Source organism: Pelophylax lessonae, assembly GCF_965119305.1.
Source record: "Pelophylax lessonae genome assembly, chromosome: 12".
Classification (NCBI taxonomy): Eukaryota; Metazoa; Chordata; class Amphibia; order Anura; family Ranidae; genus Pelophylax; species Pelophylax lessonae.
The window spans coordinates 149,489,647-149,508,031 of NC_138779.1; the positions used below are offsets into that span (position 1 = coordinate 149,489,647).

General features: G+C 45.5%; 1 protein-coding gene across 1 annotated transcript in view; it reads right to left on the reverse strand.

Moving 5' to 3' along the window:
- Positions 1-321: 321 nt before the first annotated feature.
- Positions 322-18,385, reverse strand: part of ZPR1 (ZPR1 zinc finger) — a gene marked incomplete at its 3' end in the record, with an annotated part of 83,353 nt that continues 65,289 nt past the window's right edge. The window contains 6 exon segments of the mRNA XM_082273975.1: positions 322-336; positions 1,033-1,116; positions 1,119-1,235; positions 7,712-7,777; positions 16,014-16,103; positions 16,193-16,303. Of these exon segments, the coding sequence (XP_082130101.1) occupies positions 322-336; positions 1,033-1,116; positions 1,119-1,235; positions 7,712-7,777; positions 16,014-16,103; positions 16,193-16,303 (483 nt within the window).

Here is an 18,385-nt window from a genome sequence, read left to right on the forward strand (position 1 = left end):
CAAAACAAAAAAAAAAAAAAAAAAAAAGCCTGCCCCTGTGGTGTCACTGCAGACGTACGACATACCTCCTGCTATGTAAAAGCTAGAACTCCCCAAACAGCAAGAGCTTTGCTAATTGCAGAGCCTAAGGCCTTACTCAGCAGCAGTTGGCAGAGACCCCTGCCTCCCCATGGATAACAAGAGCCCTTTCTGCAGCATGCTGGCAGGGGACATGCTTTTAGGCTGTGGCTGCATTTTAAAAAAGAAAAAAAAAAAAAAATAAGATTTTGCATAGTTTTTGTTTTGATGCAGCTGAAATGAATTTCAATTTACACTGAAAGTTCAATTTGGCTTGAACTGCACAACAAATTATCAAACAAATGTATAAATTAGAATGACCTATGGCAAATACAGGTACCAGGAGCTGCAGCAGATGTCCTAAACTAAATGGCACTGAAATTATTCAATATCCGCATCCATATTACTGGTTTACCCCAATGTACTCCTTTCCTTAGAAATGTTGATTTGCTATACATGTCAGTAAAAAAAAAAAGTATACAATCTTTCCTTTACACTTCAAGACCATACATGTTATCTGCAACATAAAGGTATTTTCAACTGCAGTGTTAACTACAACCATATGGTTCCAAACATCAACTTTAAATACGTAAACCAATGCTGGCCCTTTTAGAACTTAAAAAAAAAAAAGCCCATCTCCGTTGGGTTCTATAAATATAGGAAAACGTATTACCAATTTATTACATTTTAAATTCTCTCCACTAAGGAAAAAACCATGGTTTAAAATAAATGCAAATTAGTTCTATATTCTAAGAGCACACAAATTAAAAAGCAGATTTTTTTAGCATAAATTGTATAAATACATCCTGCTGCATGTTGGGGTGTAGGTGTCACACAAAATCTCCTATGTCTTTACATAACATTTCAGGCATCACAGCCATTTTTTCCCGTGGTCTTCTCCACTCACTGACATCTGCTGCACATTTGGACACAGAAATAGAGACTGGTACGTCTAATCCAATTGAAAAAGGTCACTGTATTAAATGTCCTTGAGATACTGATTTCCACCCTCCTGGGTTTGGGCACTGTGCAGAGGATATCTATAAGCTGTGACTCGTCACATTCTCTTCATAGCCTTCTGTTTTCATATCATTGAGGCCAAGATCTTCATTCTGTTCAAATGATCGTTCATATTTCTCCACTGTCATTTCTGGATCTTGCTCTGGTGCATAGACATTCTGCAACAGAAGAAGAAAATACCCAATCCACATGTGGAAATACAGTGGTCCTTACAAGAGCAGAACCCAAAAAAGGTGAAATGTACTTTTTGTACATAAACTGAATTTTTGTAAAATCTTACCTGTAAAATTCCTTTCTCTGAGTCCTCAGACAGTCGCCGCCTCCTCTAAGTCCTCACTGTTGGGTATTGTCTTCCTATCCGTAGGAATAACTAGGCATATAGACTTAGTCCAAAGACAAAAGGCATTAGCATATACACACCCACGGGGGCTGTCCCATCCGGTCAATACCCCCCCTGCATCACCACTCCCAACTCAGTTTGGTAGCATAGCAGTAGGTAATAAGAACCCCAAAAGAGGGGCGGGGTGGGGACTGTCGGAGGACTCAGAGAAAGGAATTTTACAGGTAAGATTTTACAAAAATTCAGTTTTCTCTTACGTCCTCCGACAGTCGCCGCCTCCTCTAAGTCCTCACTGTTGAGATGTCCCAAAGCAGTATAGACATGAGGGGTGGGAGACGCAACCGTAGAAAAGGCAACGCAGTACCCACAGAGAAAGGAATCTTACATGCACCGTAAGAGAACCAACTGGGCAACAGAAAAAAACAATGCTCAACAGGAGCAACAGCCCAGGAAAGCAAATGCCAACAGCCAGGGACCCAGAGAAAAAATTCAAGGGTCCATCATGGCACTGTCGCACTGAGAACTTTGCGGCCAAAAAGAAGCATCAGCTGATGCCAGAACGTCTACTTTGTAGAACTTGGAAAAAGTGTGCACCGACGACCAAGGCCTTGCACACCTGGGCCACCGAGGCCCGATGCCAATAGGCCCAGGATGCACTCAAAGACCTGGTAGAGTGCGCCTTAACAGGGAAGGGCGGAACCCGTTCCTTCAAGGCGTAAGCCTGCTCAATGGTCTGTCTGATCCATTTGGCAATAGTTGCTGCGGACGCAGCCATGCCCTTCAGAGGTCCCTCAGGAAGGACAAAGAGGGAATCCGTCTTACGAAAGGACTCCGTAGACAGGTAAACCCTGATCGCCCTGACAACGTCCAAGGAATGCAACGCAATCTCCTTTGGATGTTTAGGCTTTGTACAAAGCGAAGGAAGGACAATGTTCTCATTAAGGTGAAATTCCGAGATCACCTTGGGAAGGAAGGATGGGGGTGGTCTCAAAACCACCTTATCCTTGTGAATGATCAAGTAAGGGGAGCGGCAAGACAACGCCGCCAGCTCCGACACCCTGCGAGCCGAAGTGATCGCCACTAGAAAAGCAACCTTTTTCGACAGCAGAGGCAAAGATATCTCCCTGATGTTTTCAAAGGGAGCATGCTGCAACACGGACAGAACCAAGTTCAAGTCCCATGGAGGTAAAGGCTCCTTCCTGGGAGGAGCCAGATGTCGCACACCTTGAATGAAGGTGCGCACCAAAAAACGAGACGCCAAAGGGCGTTGGAAAAGAACAGCCAGTGCAGACACCTGGCCCTTTATCGTGGCCAGCGACAGGCGCTGATCCACTCCAGACTGGAGGAAAGCCAAAATTCTCGATACCAAGAACGAGGGGAGAACCCCCTGGACTCACACCAGGCGAAATAGGCTTTCCAGGTACGGTAATAAATCTTACCAGAGGAGGATTTCCTAGCCTTGATCAGGGTAGGAATAACCTCAGGAGATAGACCCTTGTACTTCAAGACCTGGGTCTCAACAGCCAGGCCGTTAAAGCCAGCGACTGTGAAGCAGGATGGAAGATCGGACCTTGAGACAGGAGATCTTCCCGCAGAGGCAGACGCCACAGAGGCGCCACTGCCAGGTGAACAACGCCGGCGTACCAGGACCGGCGAGGCCAGTCTGGCGCCACCAGAATCACCATGTGCGGTTCCGAGACCAATCTGCGAAGGAACCGGGAAAGTAATTGAATCGGAGGAAAGGCGTACATCAGACGATACTGATGCCAAGGGGCCACCAACGCATCCGAGGCGTCCGCCAACGGATTGCGCGTTCTTGCCACGAACCTTCCCACCTTTCGATTTAGCCGGGATGCGAACAGATCCACGTCCGGGGATCCCCACTTCGCACACAGCATCTGAAAGACCTCCGGGTGCAGGGACCATTCCCCCTGGTCCAGGGTCTGGCGGCTCAGATAGTCTGCCTTTTCCACACCCGGAATGTGAACTGCTGAGATTGCCGGGACATGAGTCTCGGCCCAAGACAGAATATCGGTCACCTCCCGGGCTGCTCGAGCACTCCTGGTGCCCCCCTGGTGGTTGATGTAAGCCACCGCGGTAGCATTGTCCGTCTGTACGCGAACAGGCAGGCCCTGGAGACGGTCCGACCACTGGAAGAGACAGTTTTATCGCTCGTAGTTCCAGCACATTTATCGGGAGGGAGGATTCCTCCTCCGACCAAGTGCCCTGGGCAGACAGGTTGCCCAGGACTCTGCCCCAGCCCGACAGGCTGGCGTCTGTGGTAACCACTGTCCACACCAACGGGCGGAAGGACTTGCCTTCCGCCACCGACGGGGACTGGATCCACCACAGAAGAGCCAATCTGGTCTGGCGACTCAAGGAGACATCCAGATCCAAGGACTGAGGAAGTCTGTCCCACCTGGCCAGGATCTCCGTCTGGAGAGCCCGCGTGTGGAACTGGGCAAAGGGAATCGCCTCGAAGGCCGACACCATCAACCCCAGGCCCCGCATGCAGGTCTGAGTGACGAGGACGGATTGTCCCTGAGGGACCTGATTTCGTCCCAAAGAGTCCGGAGCTTGTCCTCCGGCAAGAATACCCTTGCCTGAGCAGAGTCCAGAACCATTCCCAGATAGGGAAGGCGGAGCGACGGAGACAACGCTGATTTTTGAACGTTGATGGTCCACCCGAACTCCTGGAGCGTCTGTACCGTGATGGACAGATTGCGCACAAGGTCCTGACTGGCACGTGATCTCAGAAGCAGATCGTCCAGGTACCCCAGGACCGCAATGCCCTGGGCCCGCAGCAGGCTCAGGATCGGTGCCCAACACCTTGGTAAACACCCTGGGTGCCGAAGCGAGACCGAACGTTAACGCCACAAACTGGTAGTGGTCCTCCAGGGATGGACGTTTTAACGTGCGCCACATTTCATTAACAGTGTAATGAAATTCAGCTGGGCAGGGAAAGACCTGCACAGACTTGCGGGCCCTGTGCGTCCCAAATGAGGACACAACGCTCGGAGAACTGGGCTCATCCTCCAAATGTAAGGTATCCTTAACCGAAATAATCAACTCATCCATGGTCGCCCGTTCCTCAGGTGACCCTGGGGAGGATGTATCAACACCCTCCACCTCAGCCTCCCCCTCAGACCCCGGGGGGTCCAGGGATGAGCGGGACCCTGAGAAGGGCATGCTCGCAGCAGCAGCAGCCGCCATATCCCTATCTGAATCAGAAGAGAGAGACAGCCTGGGCCGTTTTCTCGCAGCCCGTTCAGACATCAGCATTTCCATATTTGCCACTAAAGTCGCAACTACAGCAGCCAGATCAGGTCGCAGCGGGGCCACAGGAGAACTGGGGCCCCCCACTAAAGCTGGAGGAAACTTGCTTTCCTGAGAATCCATGGCTCAAGTTATCAAAAAACTACAGTGCAAAAAAACAGTGTACTGTCCCCTTAAATAGCGATGCGGAGTGCGCAGCCCACCGCTACTGTCACAGCTATGAAGACCCCCAAAAGGAGAAAAGAAACTGAGCCAGAAGCAGTATACAGGAGAAGACAGAGAGACAAACTGCAGAGCCCGCAGAGCGTTGCTACCTGTGTCCTTGCTGCCTGAAGGAAAAGGAAATGCTGCTGGAGGGGGCCGTACTATAAGCCAGACCTCAGGGAAAATGGCTGCCCCATAGGGATGCATTGGAGGCTACGCCAAGATGGCCGCCGACATGCGGCCGAACCGATCGTTCCACCGCCCACAAAATGGCGGCGGAAGGCGCCAAATTTACATGTATAATCGCCCCAGAGGAGCTATACACGAGTGCCCACAGTAAACATGGCGGACCGCGCGAATTTTCCCCCGCAGCGGTCGCCGCACAAACACATAAGTCTGCACCCCCAAACATGCACCTAAGGTGACACAGGGACAGGGATCCCCGGCAAACATACAGATCTGCACAAGCGAACCCCGCAGGGATCGTACAGGGAGTCACACAGGCACAGACATGGGGACACACAGTAACACAGACTGCCACCCCCGACAGAGGCCCCACACAGAAAAGTACTTACCTGTACCAGATGGCGTGGGGAAGCCTCTATGCACGGAAAACCTCTGTCCTCATCTGACAGGGAGTGCCGTGAGCCAGGGACATGACGCTGCAGCATCGCAGATGAGTCCTGTGAGGTTGCCACCTCACGGCTGCATCCCTGCAGCGAACAGGGATGGGTCGTTCTTAATGCCAGGGCGAACCATAGCTGAACGCTCGATGGCGGGCTGGGGGTCCATCTGACCCTCTGTGCCCTGGAGAACCAGAGCGGCCAGTCCGAATCCCAGCACCGCATGATCCATCTTCATCCGAAGAACAAACTAACACTAGAGCTGACAAAATAAACAGCTAGTAAAGTGAGAGAAAAAACTGACATTTTCAAAGAAAATCAAAGAAAAGATTTAGGAAGGCTGAGACTGAAGCCCCAGCACAAGGTAAGCCTGACTATTCCTGACGCTAGGCAAATTAAAACCGAGTTGGGAGTGGTGATGCGGGGGGGTATTGACCGGATGGGACAGCCCCCGTGGGTGTGTATACGCTAATGCCTTTTGTCTTTGGACTAAGTCTATATGCCTAGCTATTCCTATGGATAGGAAGACAATACCCAACAGTGAGGACTTAGAGGAGGCGGCGACTGTCGGAGGACGTAAGAGAAAAATACATTTTACCAGGTCCTTTTCTTAGCAATCCGATAGTGTCCACCATAACTAGCAGTGTGTCTATTCAGACATGGAGTTGCCATTTGGCCCTGCCCCCTTTCTCTCCCGATTGGCTGACTTTGATTGATAGCCGTGGAAGCAAATGGCGCCATGGTCGTGTCTCAGCCAATCAGGAGTCCTGGACAGCCAAGGGACTAGTGGACATCGCTGGACAGAGACGGGGCTCAGGTAAGTATTAGGGGGTGCTGAGGAAGCTGCTACACCCATTAGGTTTTTTATCTTAATGCATAGAATGCATTAAAATAAAAAAACCTTCTGACATTACAACTCCTTTAAAAATCTCCATAGGAGACGCTTCAATTTTTTTTTTTTTTTTTTTTACAGGTTACCAGTTTAGAGTTAGAGGAGGTCTTGGGCTAGAATTGTTGCTCTCCCTCCAACGTTCACAGCAATACCTCACGTGTGGTTTGAACGCCGTTTACATATGTGGGCGCAATGTACGTATGCATTAGCTTTTGTGTGCGCGTTAAAATGTAATTTTTATTATTTATTTGATTTTTTTATTTTTAAACTTTCCCTTTAAAATTATTTTTTTTGATCACTCTTATTTTTATTATAAGGAATGTTAACATCTCTTGTAATAGGAATAGGGCATGACAGGTCCTCTTAATGCAGAGATGTGGTGTCTAGAAGACCCCACATCTCTCCTCTAGGCAGGAAAGAGAAAAAGCAGGCAGAGAAAAAGCAGGCATCATTCAGATATCTTTTTCAGCTGGCGATTCCCTGCACCTTAAGAACAATCATGGTTCAGCCGCTTGATCGACCCCCCCTCCTCCCGCCGATGCTTCTACCCCCGTGTGATAGGCAAACTGGAGAAGGAAATCTCCGGGGGCAGAAGTTCACCATAGAGAGTACCGGGAACAGATGGTACTCAGCAGTCTGACCTTCGGAGGCCCGGGTGCGACGCTATGACATAGTGTCCGGCCCCAGCAATTGTGAACCAAACCGTGTACTCAGGTGGAAAGGCTGAGAGAGTTTTATCTCCATTCAAAGTCCAAGAGGAAGTAAAAACGCACTTTTGTATATGGTTACTCATAATTCACATAACCAGCAACTTCTAAAAGACTAATCCTTCACAACCACATGTCTTAGATGAAGGGGCATTGCAGTATTACCAGTCCATGATCGCATTGCATGTAACAATGCTGCAGTTTATTGACACATACTCCAAGAGCAAAGTTTTTCAAGCAACAAAATGATGAATGTAATTGCTTGAGAAGTAATTATTTTATTTCAAATTGAATCAATAATTTAAAAGTTTTTTTTTTTTTTTTTAATTACTACTGGAATTTGGTAGGTCCATGACTACAATACGAGCTTCAGAAGTCGCAGGATCTGTTGGCTTTTAGTTAGATCTGCCTTCTACTAAACTTTTTTCATTTAAATCACAAAAACCTTTCAACAGGTAAAATGGTGAATGGCTTGGAGTAAGAATGCAGAGGTAAAATCTGAACTCCTGATGTGCAAACTGTTTTAGATCATGAATGTAAAAAAGCATAACATAGCCTGGTTTTAGCCATTTGATAGTGTTTGGAAGTTTACCTGAAGGTAGCTGTTTCCAGCTATATCATCCAGTATTATATGAACTTTCATCTGGCCTTCTAGGATCTGCAAGCAGAACATAGACAAAACTTCAGTTTGAACAAATGACAGCAAGTTATATATGCATTTCATGCTTGGAGACCCGATCACCACTGCATGCCAGGATTAAGTTGACCTGCACACTGTCTTTGGAGATAACAAAAAGAAGGTGTGCCAATGCATCAGGTTAGAACGTAGAGTTTCCATACGTTTCAGAGAAGAGGTATGTCAGAATTGTTTGCAACACACCAGCAGCACAAAGCTGAATTCCAAAAATTTACTTTGTTTGCATACCAAATTGTTCCAGCATGGACTAATGCAAGTAGTATGCATATTCCAATACCTGGCCAATCCCTGTGGAAGCAGAGAATCACTGTGGCAGCCGCCACTACCACAGTAATACTTGCTGTCTTCCAGATCCTATCCAAAGTGGTTGCTCTGCTGCATAGTAAACATGGGGTTGCCCAGCACAGGCGCCATTTATTTTGTTATAGTACTTTTATCAATAACGGGTTTATTTATTCATTCAAGATGATCCCCTCTATATGGTTCCCTGCTTATGTATTGTGCATTTTTAGCTTTAACATGGGTAAATTATGCTAGCATGCATTTACATGCACATTGTGGCAGAGCGTTGCCCTGTCAGGGTCTAGGAAGAGGTTGTGACCCAGAATTCTTAACCAGATGGGTTGAGGGGCTCCAACTTGTGACCAGAAGAGGAAACTGGCACCCTCATTGTTTTAAAAAGTCCAGTTTGGGACCTGAAGCCTGGAGATTTCTAAGTGATCTGGGTAGGATGAAATCTCCAATCCTGGTTCCAGCTATTCAGAACAGCCAGCATACCAATTGGTCAGGTGTGTGCTGGGCTTTTAGTAATAACCTGACCATGGTTCTGGGCTCCACCCCAGCAGACAGGAGGTCTGGCCCAGGAGTCAGGAGGGCTCAACGTGGGAGTCAGTGCAGCAAGAGGCTGCTAGTTGTGTGCACCAAGTTGGTCAGTGAACAGTCTGTAGGAGACAGACGCAGGCCTCGGGTGTAGGGCCAGAGCGGCAGTGCTGCAAGTACAAGCCAGAGGGGCTGAACACTGTTTATTGAAGGAGAAGAAATGCTGAAAACTCCTGCGAGGGAAACCTATGTTTGTGATTGCTGAACTTGATTTTAATAAAAATAGGCAAGGAAAGCCCTAAAAACAAAACAAACACCTCAAGTGAGTGGCGGTGCCCTTAAATGTTCTACCTTTGATGCTAGTTCTCACAACATATACATTTATTAGATTGTAAGCTCCATGAGGGCAGGGACAGATGTGATTGTACAATATATATGTAAAGTGCTGAGCAAACTGCCGGTGCTATACAAGTACCTGTCAAATATATAAGTGTATACATGTATATATTTTTTTTACGTATTAAAGATTTTTATACATATGGCATCATTTGCAGTGCAGTTTTGGGTAGTCTCCTCATGGGCTTGTTGGACCCTTGCATTTTTCAGCTTTGGAATTTTTTGAGTTGTTGTAATGATACATCTTATTGTTTTTGTTTGCGTTATATAGGGAGCTTTACCTAGTATCCAGTATTATTCATTAATTTTCATACTATTTTTTCCTTTTTAGCACGTTAAAGTGATAAAGTCTTGTTTTTTTTATAATCATAAAAAAAAAAAAAAAAAAAAAAAAAAAAGAAGGACACACACACACACGGTATACTTGCTTGCTCTGTGCAGTGGTTTTGCACAGAGCAGCCCCGATTGTCCTTTTCTCGGGTCCCATGCCGGCACTCCTAGGGCTCCTTCCTCCTGCTGGGTGCCCCCACAGCAAGCAGCTTGCTTTGGTGGCACCCAAGCAGGCGCGCTCCCGACCCGCGGCTCTGTGTCCACACACTGAGCCACAGCTTGGCTCTGCCCCGTCCACCTCCCGATTGGCTCACTGGCTGTAATTGGCAACAGTGGGAGCAAATGGCAGTGGAGTTTTGAGTGGCACTCTCTCATAGAATATGGGGTGTTTTGTGCTGGCTACACCAAGGGTTAATCCAGCCTTGAGGTTCTTTTTAATTGCTACAAGTTTCTGGCCTTGGGCCAGGTGTGCATTCCATAAGTCTCCTTTTGGCATATGGCGAGTCCCACCCTAATTGTGATGCACTTATGGCCCTGTGGTCCATTGGCTGGAGCGTACATTCCAGCAGCATCTGTGGGGACCGTGGCAATCAGATTAAAGTGGCTGTAAAGGCAGAAGGTCTTTTTATCCTAATGCCTTCTATATATATTAAGATAAAAAACCTGTGCACAGCAGCCCCCTCAGCACCCCAATACTTACCTGAGATCTAGCTAGAGCCAGGAGATGTTGCAAAAGAGACTTGGCTGTCAGGGACTCTCCTCATTTGCTGAGACAGCAGCGCGGCACCATAGGCTCCTGCTGCTGTCAAAGTCAGCCAGCCAGCCAATGAGGAGAGAAAGGGGGTGGGGGCTGGGCTGCAGCTCCATGTCTAAATAGACGCCAGAAGCTGCAGCTCGGCATGGATGCCTTCATAGCAAGATGCTTGCTATGGGGGCACTCAACAGGAGGGAGGAGCCAGGAGAGACGAAGAGGGATCCGATAAGAGAAAGATCTAGGCTGCTCTGTACAAAACCACTCCACAGGAGCAGGTAAGTAGAACATGTTTATTCTTAACAGGGGGGGGGGGGGGGGAACAGACTTTGATCCAGGATCACTTTAAAAAGGCAGATTGCTAATTATGGCGTGCAGCATTGGCTGTGCTACCATCAGCATGTCTACACCCAGGAGCTGCCTTAGCCTTCCCATGGTTTATCTTATTAGAGGACATGTCTTTTCATATGCCTAATGGATGGGGCATACAGCAGCACAATAGGTCTCTGGTCTCCCGAGGGTTTGGTGGACTGTGCTGCTGTATGCCCATAGGATCTAGTCAGCTGTAACCTGTGGCATTATCTAATGGAGTGTGACTTTCTTGAAGCAGGGTAATCGCTTCTGACCTTGGAGGTCCTCATAGGGCTGTGACTAATTTTTATTTTGGGGGCTGATCACCCTCTGGTCACATCTTCCAACAAAGTTTACTTGATACATAAAATATGTGCACTATTTTGGATCCCCTGATCATTCCATCTCCAGCTGGGGCTGGCAGCAAATTTTGTCATTAAAAAGATCTCCCCTTAGCCCAAACACACCTGATGCACATTCACATTTATATATTTTTTCAGACTAGATATGGTGGGTCAGACATTAAAAGGGAAGAAGCCCTGAAGCGGCTATGTACCGCGAAACATGTAGGCCAACCTAATGTGTTACCCCCACTAATATCGCATCGTCTTATGTATACATTGTGTTTCCGGTTTTATCTATGGGGTGGCTTTGCACATACCCCACTTGCATTCTTGGTCATTTTGAGCGTGTTTTCATGTATAAAGAAAATGTATACTTTTCTATATTTTTTGAGATTTGTGGAGATAATTAATATAACTAGGAAAACAGAACTGTGCTAATAGGGCATATAGTGTTTAATGTAGGACATAGCAGTGGCATTGTCTAACTGTACTCGATTGGGTGTTCAGTGTTGCAGAGCCTTTGCTATGAGCTCCAAGATCCTGATGGGAAGAAATATGGTCACCTGTTCATTTGAACAGGTGACCATATTTCCTATACTGTGAAGAACTGGAACGCTCCTGCCAAGTCAGGATGGATGGATGGAGATTTTCCCATTGTCAAGGCTGGGCTGGAGATCTACCAAGTCAGGGAAGTAATTGCTTGGCTGGATAGGAGCACAGGCAAGTAAAGATAAGGGAGTAGGCTTGTTACAATTTAACAAAAGGTTTTGAGAGAGGTCTGGAAAAGAAGTGGGCAAATGGTGCAGCCTTGGGACTACCTAGAGGCCCAGAACTTCATGGAGTAGCTCTGTAGGATGTCTATTTGATCAAAAAGAAGTAGAAGTCCAGTCAAATGCTATCCAAGCTTAAACCGACTCACGCCCCCATTCTAAGCCCCATGCCAACTACCCTGTAAAGAAAAGAGGTCTATACTTACCTCTTCTGAAGGAACTCTGGTCCAGTCACATGATCTCCCCAGAGGCCAGCTTCAGTGAAGGAGAACTCGCCAACAACTGCTGCAATGCTTATGAGGTGATGTTACACAGACTTACTATGGAGGCATCGGTTGTAAATGTCCCTTCTCTACACTGAAGCCAATGTTGGGAGCCATTTATGTGACTGGATCGGAGCACCCTCAGAATAAGTATAGACATCTCTCTTTTACAGGGTAGTTCGTATATGGCTTAGAATGAGGGTGGAAGCTTAGTATTTGACTGATCTACTTCATTTCGAGGGTAGACTCACATAGGTGATTGTTGGGGATGTGCCCAGGACCCATTAATTCCACATGCAAAAAGGCTAGAGAGCAGGTTTTTGAAAACTGACCAGCCAGGTGAAATATGTAACAGGTATGTGAGATGATTATGGCCACACACACCTACACAGGTTGAACTGGATGGACTATTGTCTTTATTCAACCTCACCTACTATGTAACTGTAGCATCTGGATTGTCCTGTAGAAGTTTTCAGATAGCTGGGAGGGAGGGGAGTCCTTCAGGAGAAGGTCATCCCGATAACCTGCGACTTAGCTGCCCTGCGTTCTACAGGCAAGAAGATAATCAAAGACCTTTGTTAATGCTCTCGGCACAGTGGTAGGCGAAAAGTCAGTGTGACAAACTGGGTGTCTGTGTGTCACTGAAGAAGATAACTGGGGATATACAGATAAGCTTCTTGGATGTCTAAGGATTCTAGGTGTTTCCCTTGTCAGAGAGGCAATAACTGACCAAGCAGATTCCAAATAGAATGAGAAGGCATTTGTTCAGGGATTTAAGTCTTGGAATAGGACAAATGCCCCAGATAGGCTTTGAAACTGGTTAGAGCAAAAACCCCCTGGCTGTCTTGTGGAGGTACTGACAGAACTACTCCCTGGGGCAAAAGAGGTTTCAGGCCATTGTGCAAATCGGTCTGTCCTTGGGAAGATTGGGAGAAGAAAAAAGAGGGGCGAAGCTTTGAACCCACCAATTAAACCCACAGGTCTGGTTGTCTAACCTAGAGAGGCAAACTAACAGATGTCTCCAATCCAAGTGTGGTCCCTTTATTGGGAAGTGGACTTTGTGGTCCAAGTCTTGCACCAAAATTAAGGGCTGAACTTCGGTTTGGAAGTTGAAACCTTTTCTCCTGTGAAAACTTTTTTTTTTTTTTCAAATCAGTCAAGTGCCAGTCCAAAATAGAGGTTCTCCTTGATAAGACATACATGTGAGGAGTCTTTACAGGTGGCTTCAGCTGTCTGGGCTTCTAGTCACAAGATTCTGCGCATGTGAATGGAAATTAGAGCGGTTTTGAAAATTTGTCTTATGGACATGTAGGGCATCCGGAAAAAAAAAAGAAGACCAGAGGCAATTGCTGTAAATTCGCCGTTAAACACAATCCTGGAAAATAGGGTCATGTTTGGGGTTCCTTGTCCTGGTTCAATTTGCAGTTGGAAATACTGAAATTGCAGAGAGCTGGTTGCAGGGCTGGGCCTGCAAGACTAAAGAGCATCATCTCAAACTTTCTATCTACAGAATCTTTGAAAGGAGAAATAGCTTTAATAATAGGTACAGTGAGATGTGTAGACTGAGATGACAGGATCAACCCCATTAACAAACCATATTTTTCAAAACCCTTTCCACTAGACAGGAGTTTGGTAAACATTTTGGGCAGAGTAAAAATCCTTTCTGTAGCGATTCAATCTGTTCATGAACAGGGAAAGTCTTTAAAGATTTTGCAGGTCTCTATGTACCCAAATGCCCAGGCTTTTGTGGATGGAAACAGTGAGCTTTTCCACATTAGCAAGCATGGTACGTGAAGTTCCCCCTTTTTAATTATAATATCCAGATCTGAATCAGGCAATAGAACTAGAATCAGAAGCAGAGGCCTGTGTTAGAGTGGGTTCCAGCTCCAGTGCAAGGAGTACAACATCAGTCAGATGCTGAGGGTTAGTTGGGCCTTCACCAGAGCGAATGTCCAGAAGAAAAACACAGAAGCTGGGTGTAGACCATCCTGTATCATGGCAAAAGGGTGGGAGAAGTACAGGACTACCTTATAAGGGCTTTAGGTGGCAGTAGTGATAAAGTGTGCAACCTGTGGTGTGATGTCACACTTGGTTATCCACCTAAGACCAACCCTCTGAATGGTCAAGTGGATTTAGGTTTAGTGCAAAATCTAAGGAACATACACCAAAAGGGAATACAATTTAAAAAACAGCCCTAGTCTTTTAGAGCAACAGTGACTTTGGCTTTGAGCATGCATGCCACTGAACTGTGGATGGGTATTCCCCCCAAAAGGGGTCTTCAGGGACTGGGCTCCATAGGGTTGGCCCATGGCCCTGGACTTGTATAGCACTCTGCAGCCCAGGTGAGCGCTTGTGCAGGATCCAGTGTCTGATGCAACATTTAGGGCTATCCCCACAGTGTGAGGACCGAGTACAGCTCAAACGTTTTTACCAAGGCTGGACTGATCCAGATGCACTGCTTCTATCTATGGTGTGAGTGGTTGATTGAAGAATTTGAAAAAAAAAATTACTAGTAAAGCTACAAGTAATTTCCGCGAATGAGAAGAGATCCATCACCTTAAGACATAAGAAAACTGAGGATTTACATAGTGGGGTAAGGTTATAAGGGAGGCTGTAATTGTGTGCCCTTAAAAGCTTGCCAGTGTCCAATTACTGAAAGGAACAAGCCTATAACCCAGAGCCTATGAATACTTTGCCTTTGTCCTGTACAATTATGAACACTAACTGGAATTCAGCTTAATCTCACATGCAAAGAGTGGTGGCAGGATCTCCAAAGCTATCACCAGACCATTCAATACTGCATGATTTGCCAGTGAACCATCAATTATTCCCTATGTTCCTATTGGACACCAAAGAAAAGCCATAGAGGTCTCCTGTTTCGCTGATGACTCCTGTCTTAACCTCCCTGGCGGTATGATTGTTTCCGATTTTAGGTGCTGAAAGTGGTACCATTATTTTGCATGTAATTCTTAAGGAAGGACGAGCAGCCCAAACCAACTATTTACATATGATTTTTTTTTTTACTGTGCGTTCTTCTTTATAACATCTCGGGTATGATAAAGTTTGAAGCACAAAATCATAAATTATAATATAACTATAAAAAGTTAAAGTATATATATATATATATATATATATATATATATATATATATATATATATATATATATATATATATATATATATATATATATATATATATTACACACACACACACACACACACACATTCAAACTGCAGGCAAGGGCATTGGGGGGCAAACTAATGTAAATTTTAATTTAGTAATGTAATCCAATAGGATCCAATAGGATTACAATGTATCAGTGTGTTTTACTTTTCAAATTTGCCGCCGGTCCCCTCTCCCCCTGCGAAGTCCGCCGTATGCTGCAGGAATACATCGCAGGATCCCGGGGACAAGGTAAGAAACCTCTCTTCCTGGATCCAGCGATGCTCCCTGGCGGTTCCCCAGTGTAGCTCGGGGTTACCGCTAATGGCACTGAAATTCCACCCCTCACACTCCGGAATACCGCCGGGGAGGTTAAGGATAACCTTATATTATATGGTGGAGGCGCACCTGGGTGTTCACCTTTTATACAATATTCACTATCAAGGTGCTTTTTCATATGTGTGGAACACTTAATCCCTCCCATTTTCCTTGGAGTGATCTACTAGTTTCACGATTGGACAATATCACTTCTAAATTGGACTAATATTTATGGGACTTGATTTCTTCGTCATTTTAGCACAGCAATTTTCTGTTTGTATATGCGATTTAGAATCTTAGCCATACTGTTTTTGAGAGCGGCTTACTAATTTGGGTTTATCTGCACAATTTTGAAATTGAACTACAATGTTCAATACTGGCAAGAGTGAAAACCAATGCGTTCATAAGGGAATATAATTTGGAAAACAAAACTTCAATACTAAAGAATGAATTGGGTTGCCCCCAAAACTACTCCCAATACAATGCACGTCAAACATTCAGTGTGTGCGACACATTCTTTTGCTGTAGGTGCTGACATCTTAGATACATTCAGAGAGACAACTTGAAGGAATAAATTCACCTGCCAAAAACGGATAGGAGTAGACTGCTGCTATTTGTCCTATATACTGCCTACACAAGATGCAGCTAATTATTGTTATTCATCTTTACATCGGTTTAGATTTTACAGGTACCTGATCAATTTTCTTTCCAAATTCCTGCAACTTCTCTGTCCTATCTGATGTACAGCTGTCACCGAAGGTGAAAGGGTTTTTGGCAACCACCTGCAGACAAACACATTTATAACATATGAAACATCGATTTCACAGATCATAGATCTGAGTGCAAGTAATAAAGAATGATGAATTTGTACCAAGTCTCGGATGTCTTTCAAGAGTCCCTCCAGAGTAGTGAACTTTCCTCCCAAAGCTCCCATTCCTATTTCAAACTCTAGCTCTGGGATAGTAATACTGCAGGTCTCAGACTGTGGAGATAAATATAGTACATTATTTTCAAGTTCTTTAATCACAAATTGTAAAAATGCATAACTGCAACTACTATTGGCCCTTTGTGATTGAGGGTAAAACAAACGTTAATGCCTCAACACAATTTTGCAACTTTGACATGAGTTTGTAAATCTGTGCATATCACCACAACTACTTTGTGTATCCAGATTGATGTTACCTTTTTTTTCCCCCCAGGACAATCAGGCTCTTTTTTGGTGCCAAATGATTAGGCAAGTCGCCTGTGTTTTTTTTCCCTTTATCAAAAGGAAAACTGGCCCAAAATATTACTATTTAGCTGTATGTTTCGCTTTCTATTACAGTAACTTACTACCATAAACCCGAAATAAGCTCTCCTGCTCCTGGCGATCGCATACCCCTTATGTTAGTTGTGGTTTGTACCCATAATAGGGCCCAGAAACAATAGTGAGCGGTTTTTATTTTTCTACCTAAAAACACACTGCGCTCCAATCACAGAACTAGATCTCATACAGTATTTAGGCGTTTTCCCCAAATACCGCATGCAATACTGAAATCGTTAATTCACTACAGCTTTATGCGGTATTTACTACATAAAGCAAAAACATTTGATAAATATGTTCCCATAAAATAAAATGCATGTGGTAAATGTACCCCATACTCATTCACATGGGGGTGGCAGGCTCTAGTGGCCCCCTGGTTAAAGGGGGCTTCCAGATTCTGATAAAATGCCTGCTCGAAAAACCCCTAAAGCCACCAGCCAGGATTGTGGGGAAGAGGTCTTTATCCCCATCAACATAGGGACAAGGTGCTTTGGGGGGCATCCCCCCTCATGTTAAGGGCATGTTGCCTGGTATGGTTCAGGAAGGGTTGGAAGACGCTCGCTCATCCCCTACCTTACCTGACCAGCCAAGCTGCATGCTTCTAAAAGGGTCTCGTATGGATTTGGGGGGGGGGGGGGGGGACCCACGCAGTTCCCCCCCCCACCCCCAAATTTCATGATGGAATAGGTTTTTTCCTTTCAGCGGGGAAGCCGACTGACAGCTGATGACTCATCGGTTGTTAAGGACCGCTCCTTAACCAGCTAGTGACAGCCTGTGGCAAGGATGCCAGCTGCTATCAGCAGTAAATATTATACAGGATTTACAGCGCCTTGCAAAAGTATTCACTCCCTTAGCATTTTTTGTGTTTTGTTGCCTCACAACCTGGAATACACATGGCTTTGAGGATTTGCATCATTTAATTTACAGAACATGCCCACAACTTTGATGTTTTTTTTTTTCTTGTTATTTATTGTGACGCAAACAACAAATAGGACAAAATAACAGAAAAAGTCAATGTGCATAACTATTCATCCCCCCAAAGTCAATACTTTATAGAGCCACCTTTTGCGGCAATCACACTCCAAGTCGCTTTGGATAAGTCTTTATGAGCTTGCCACATCTTACCACTGGGATTAAGGTCTGACCACAGATTTTCTATTTGATTGAGGTCTGGGCTATGACTAGGCCATTCCAACACATTTACATGTTTCCCCTAAAACTACTCAAGTGTTGCTTTAGCAGTGTGTTTGGTGTCATTGTCCTGCTGGAAGGTGAACCTCCGTCCTAGCCTCAAATCACGCACAGAGTGGTACAGGTTTTGCTCAAGAATATCCCTATATTTAGCACCATGCATCTTTCCCACAACTCTGACCAGTTTCCCAGTCCCGGCTGCTGAAAAACATCCCCACAGCATGCTGCCGCCACCACCATGTTTCACTGTGGTGATGGTGTTCTTTGGGTGATGTGATGGGTTTGCGACAGACATAGCATTTTCTTTGATGGCCGAAAAAGTTCAATTTTAGTCTAATTAGACCAGAGCACCTTCCTCCATACATTTTGGGAGTCCCTCACATACCTTTTCGAAACTCAAAAACGTGCCATTTTGTTTTTTTGCTGAAAGTAATGGCTTTCTTCTGGCCACTCTGCCATAAAGCCCAACTCTATGGAGCTACGGCTTATTGTCGTCCTATGTACAGATACTCCAGTCTCTGCTGTGTAACTCTGCAGATCCTCCAGGGTTACCTTAGGTCTCTGTGCTGC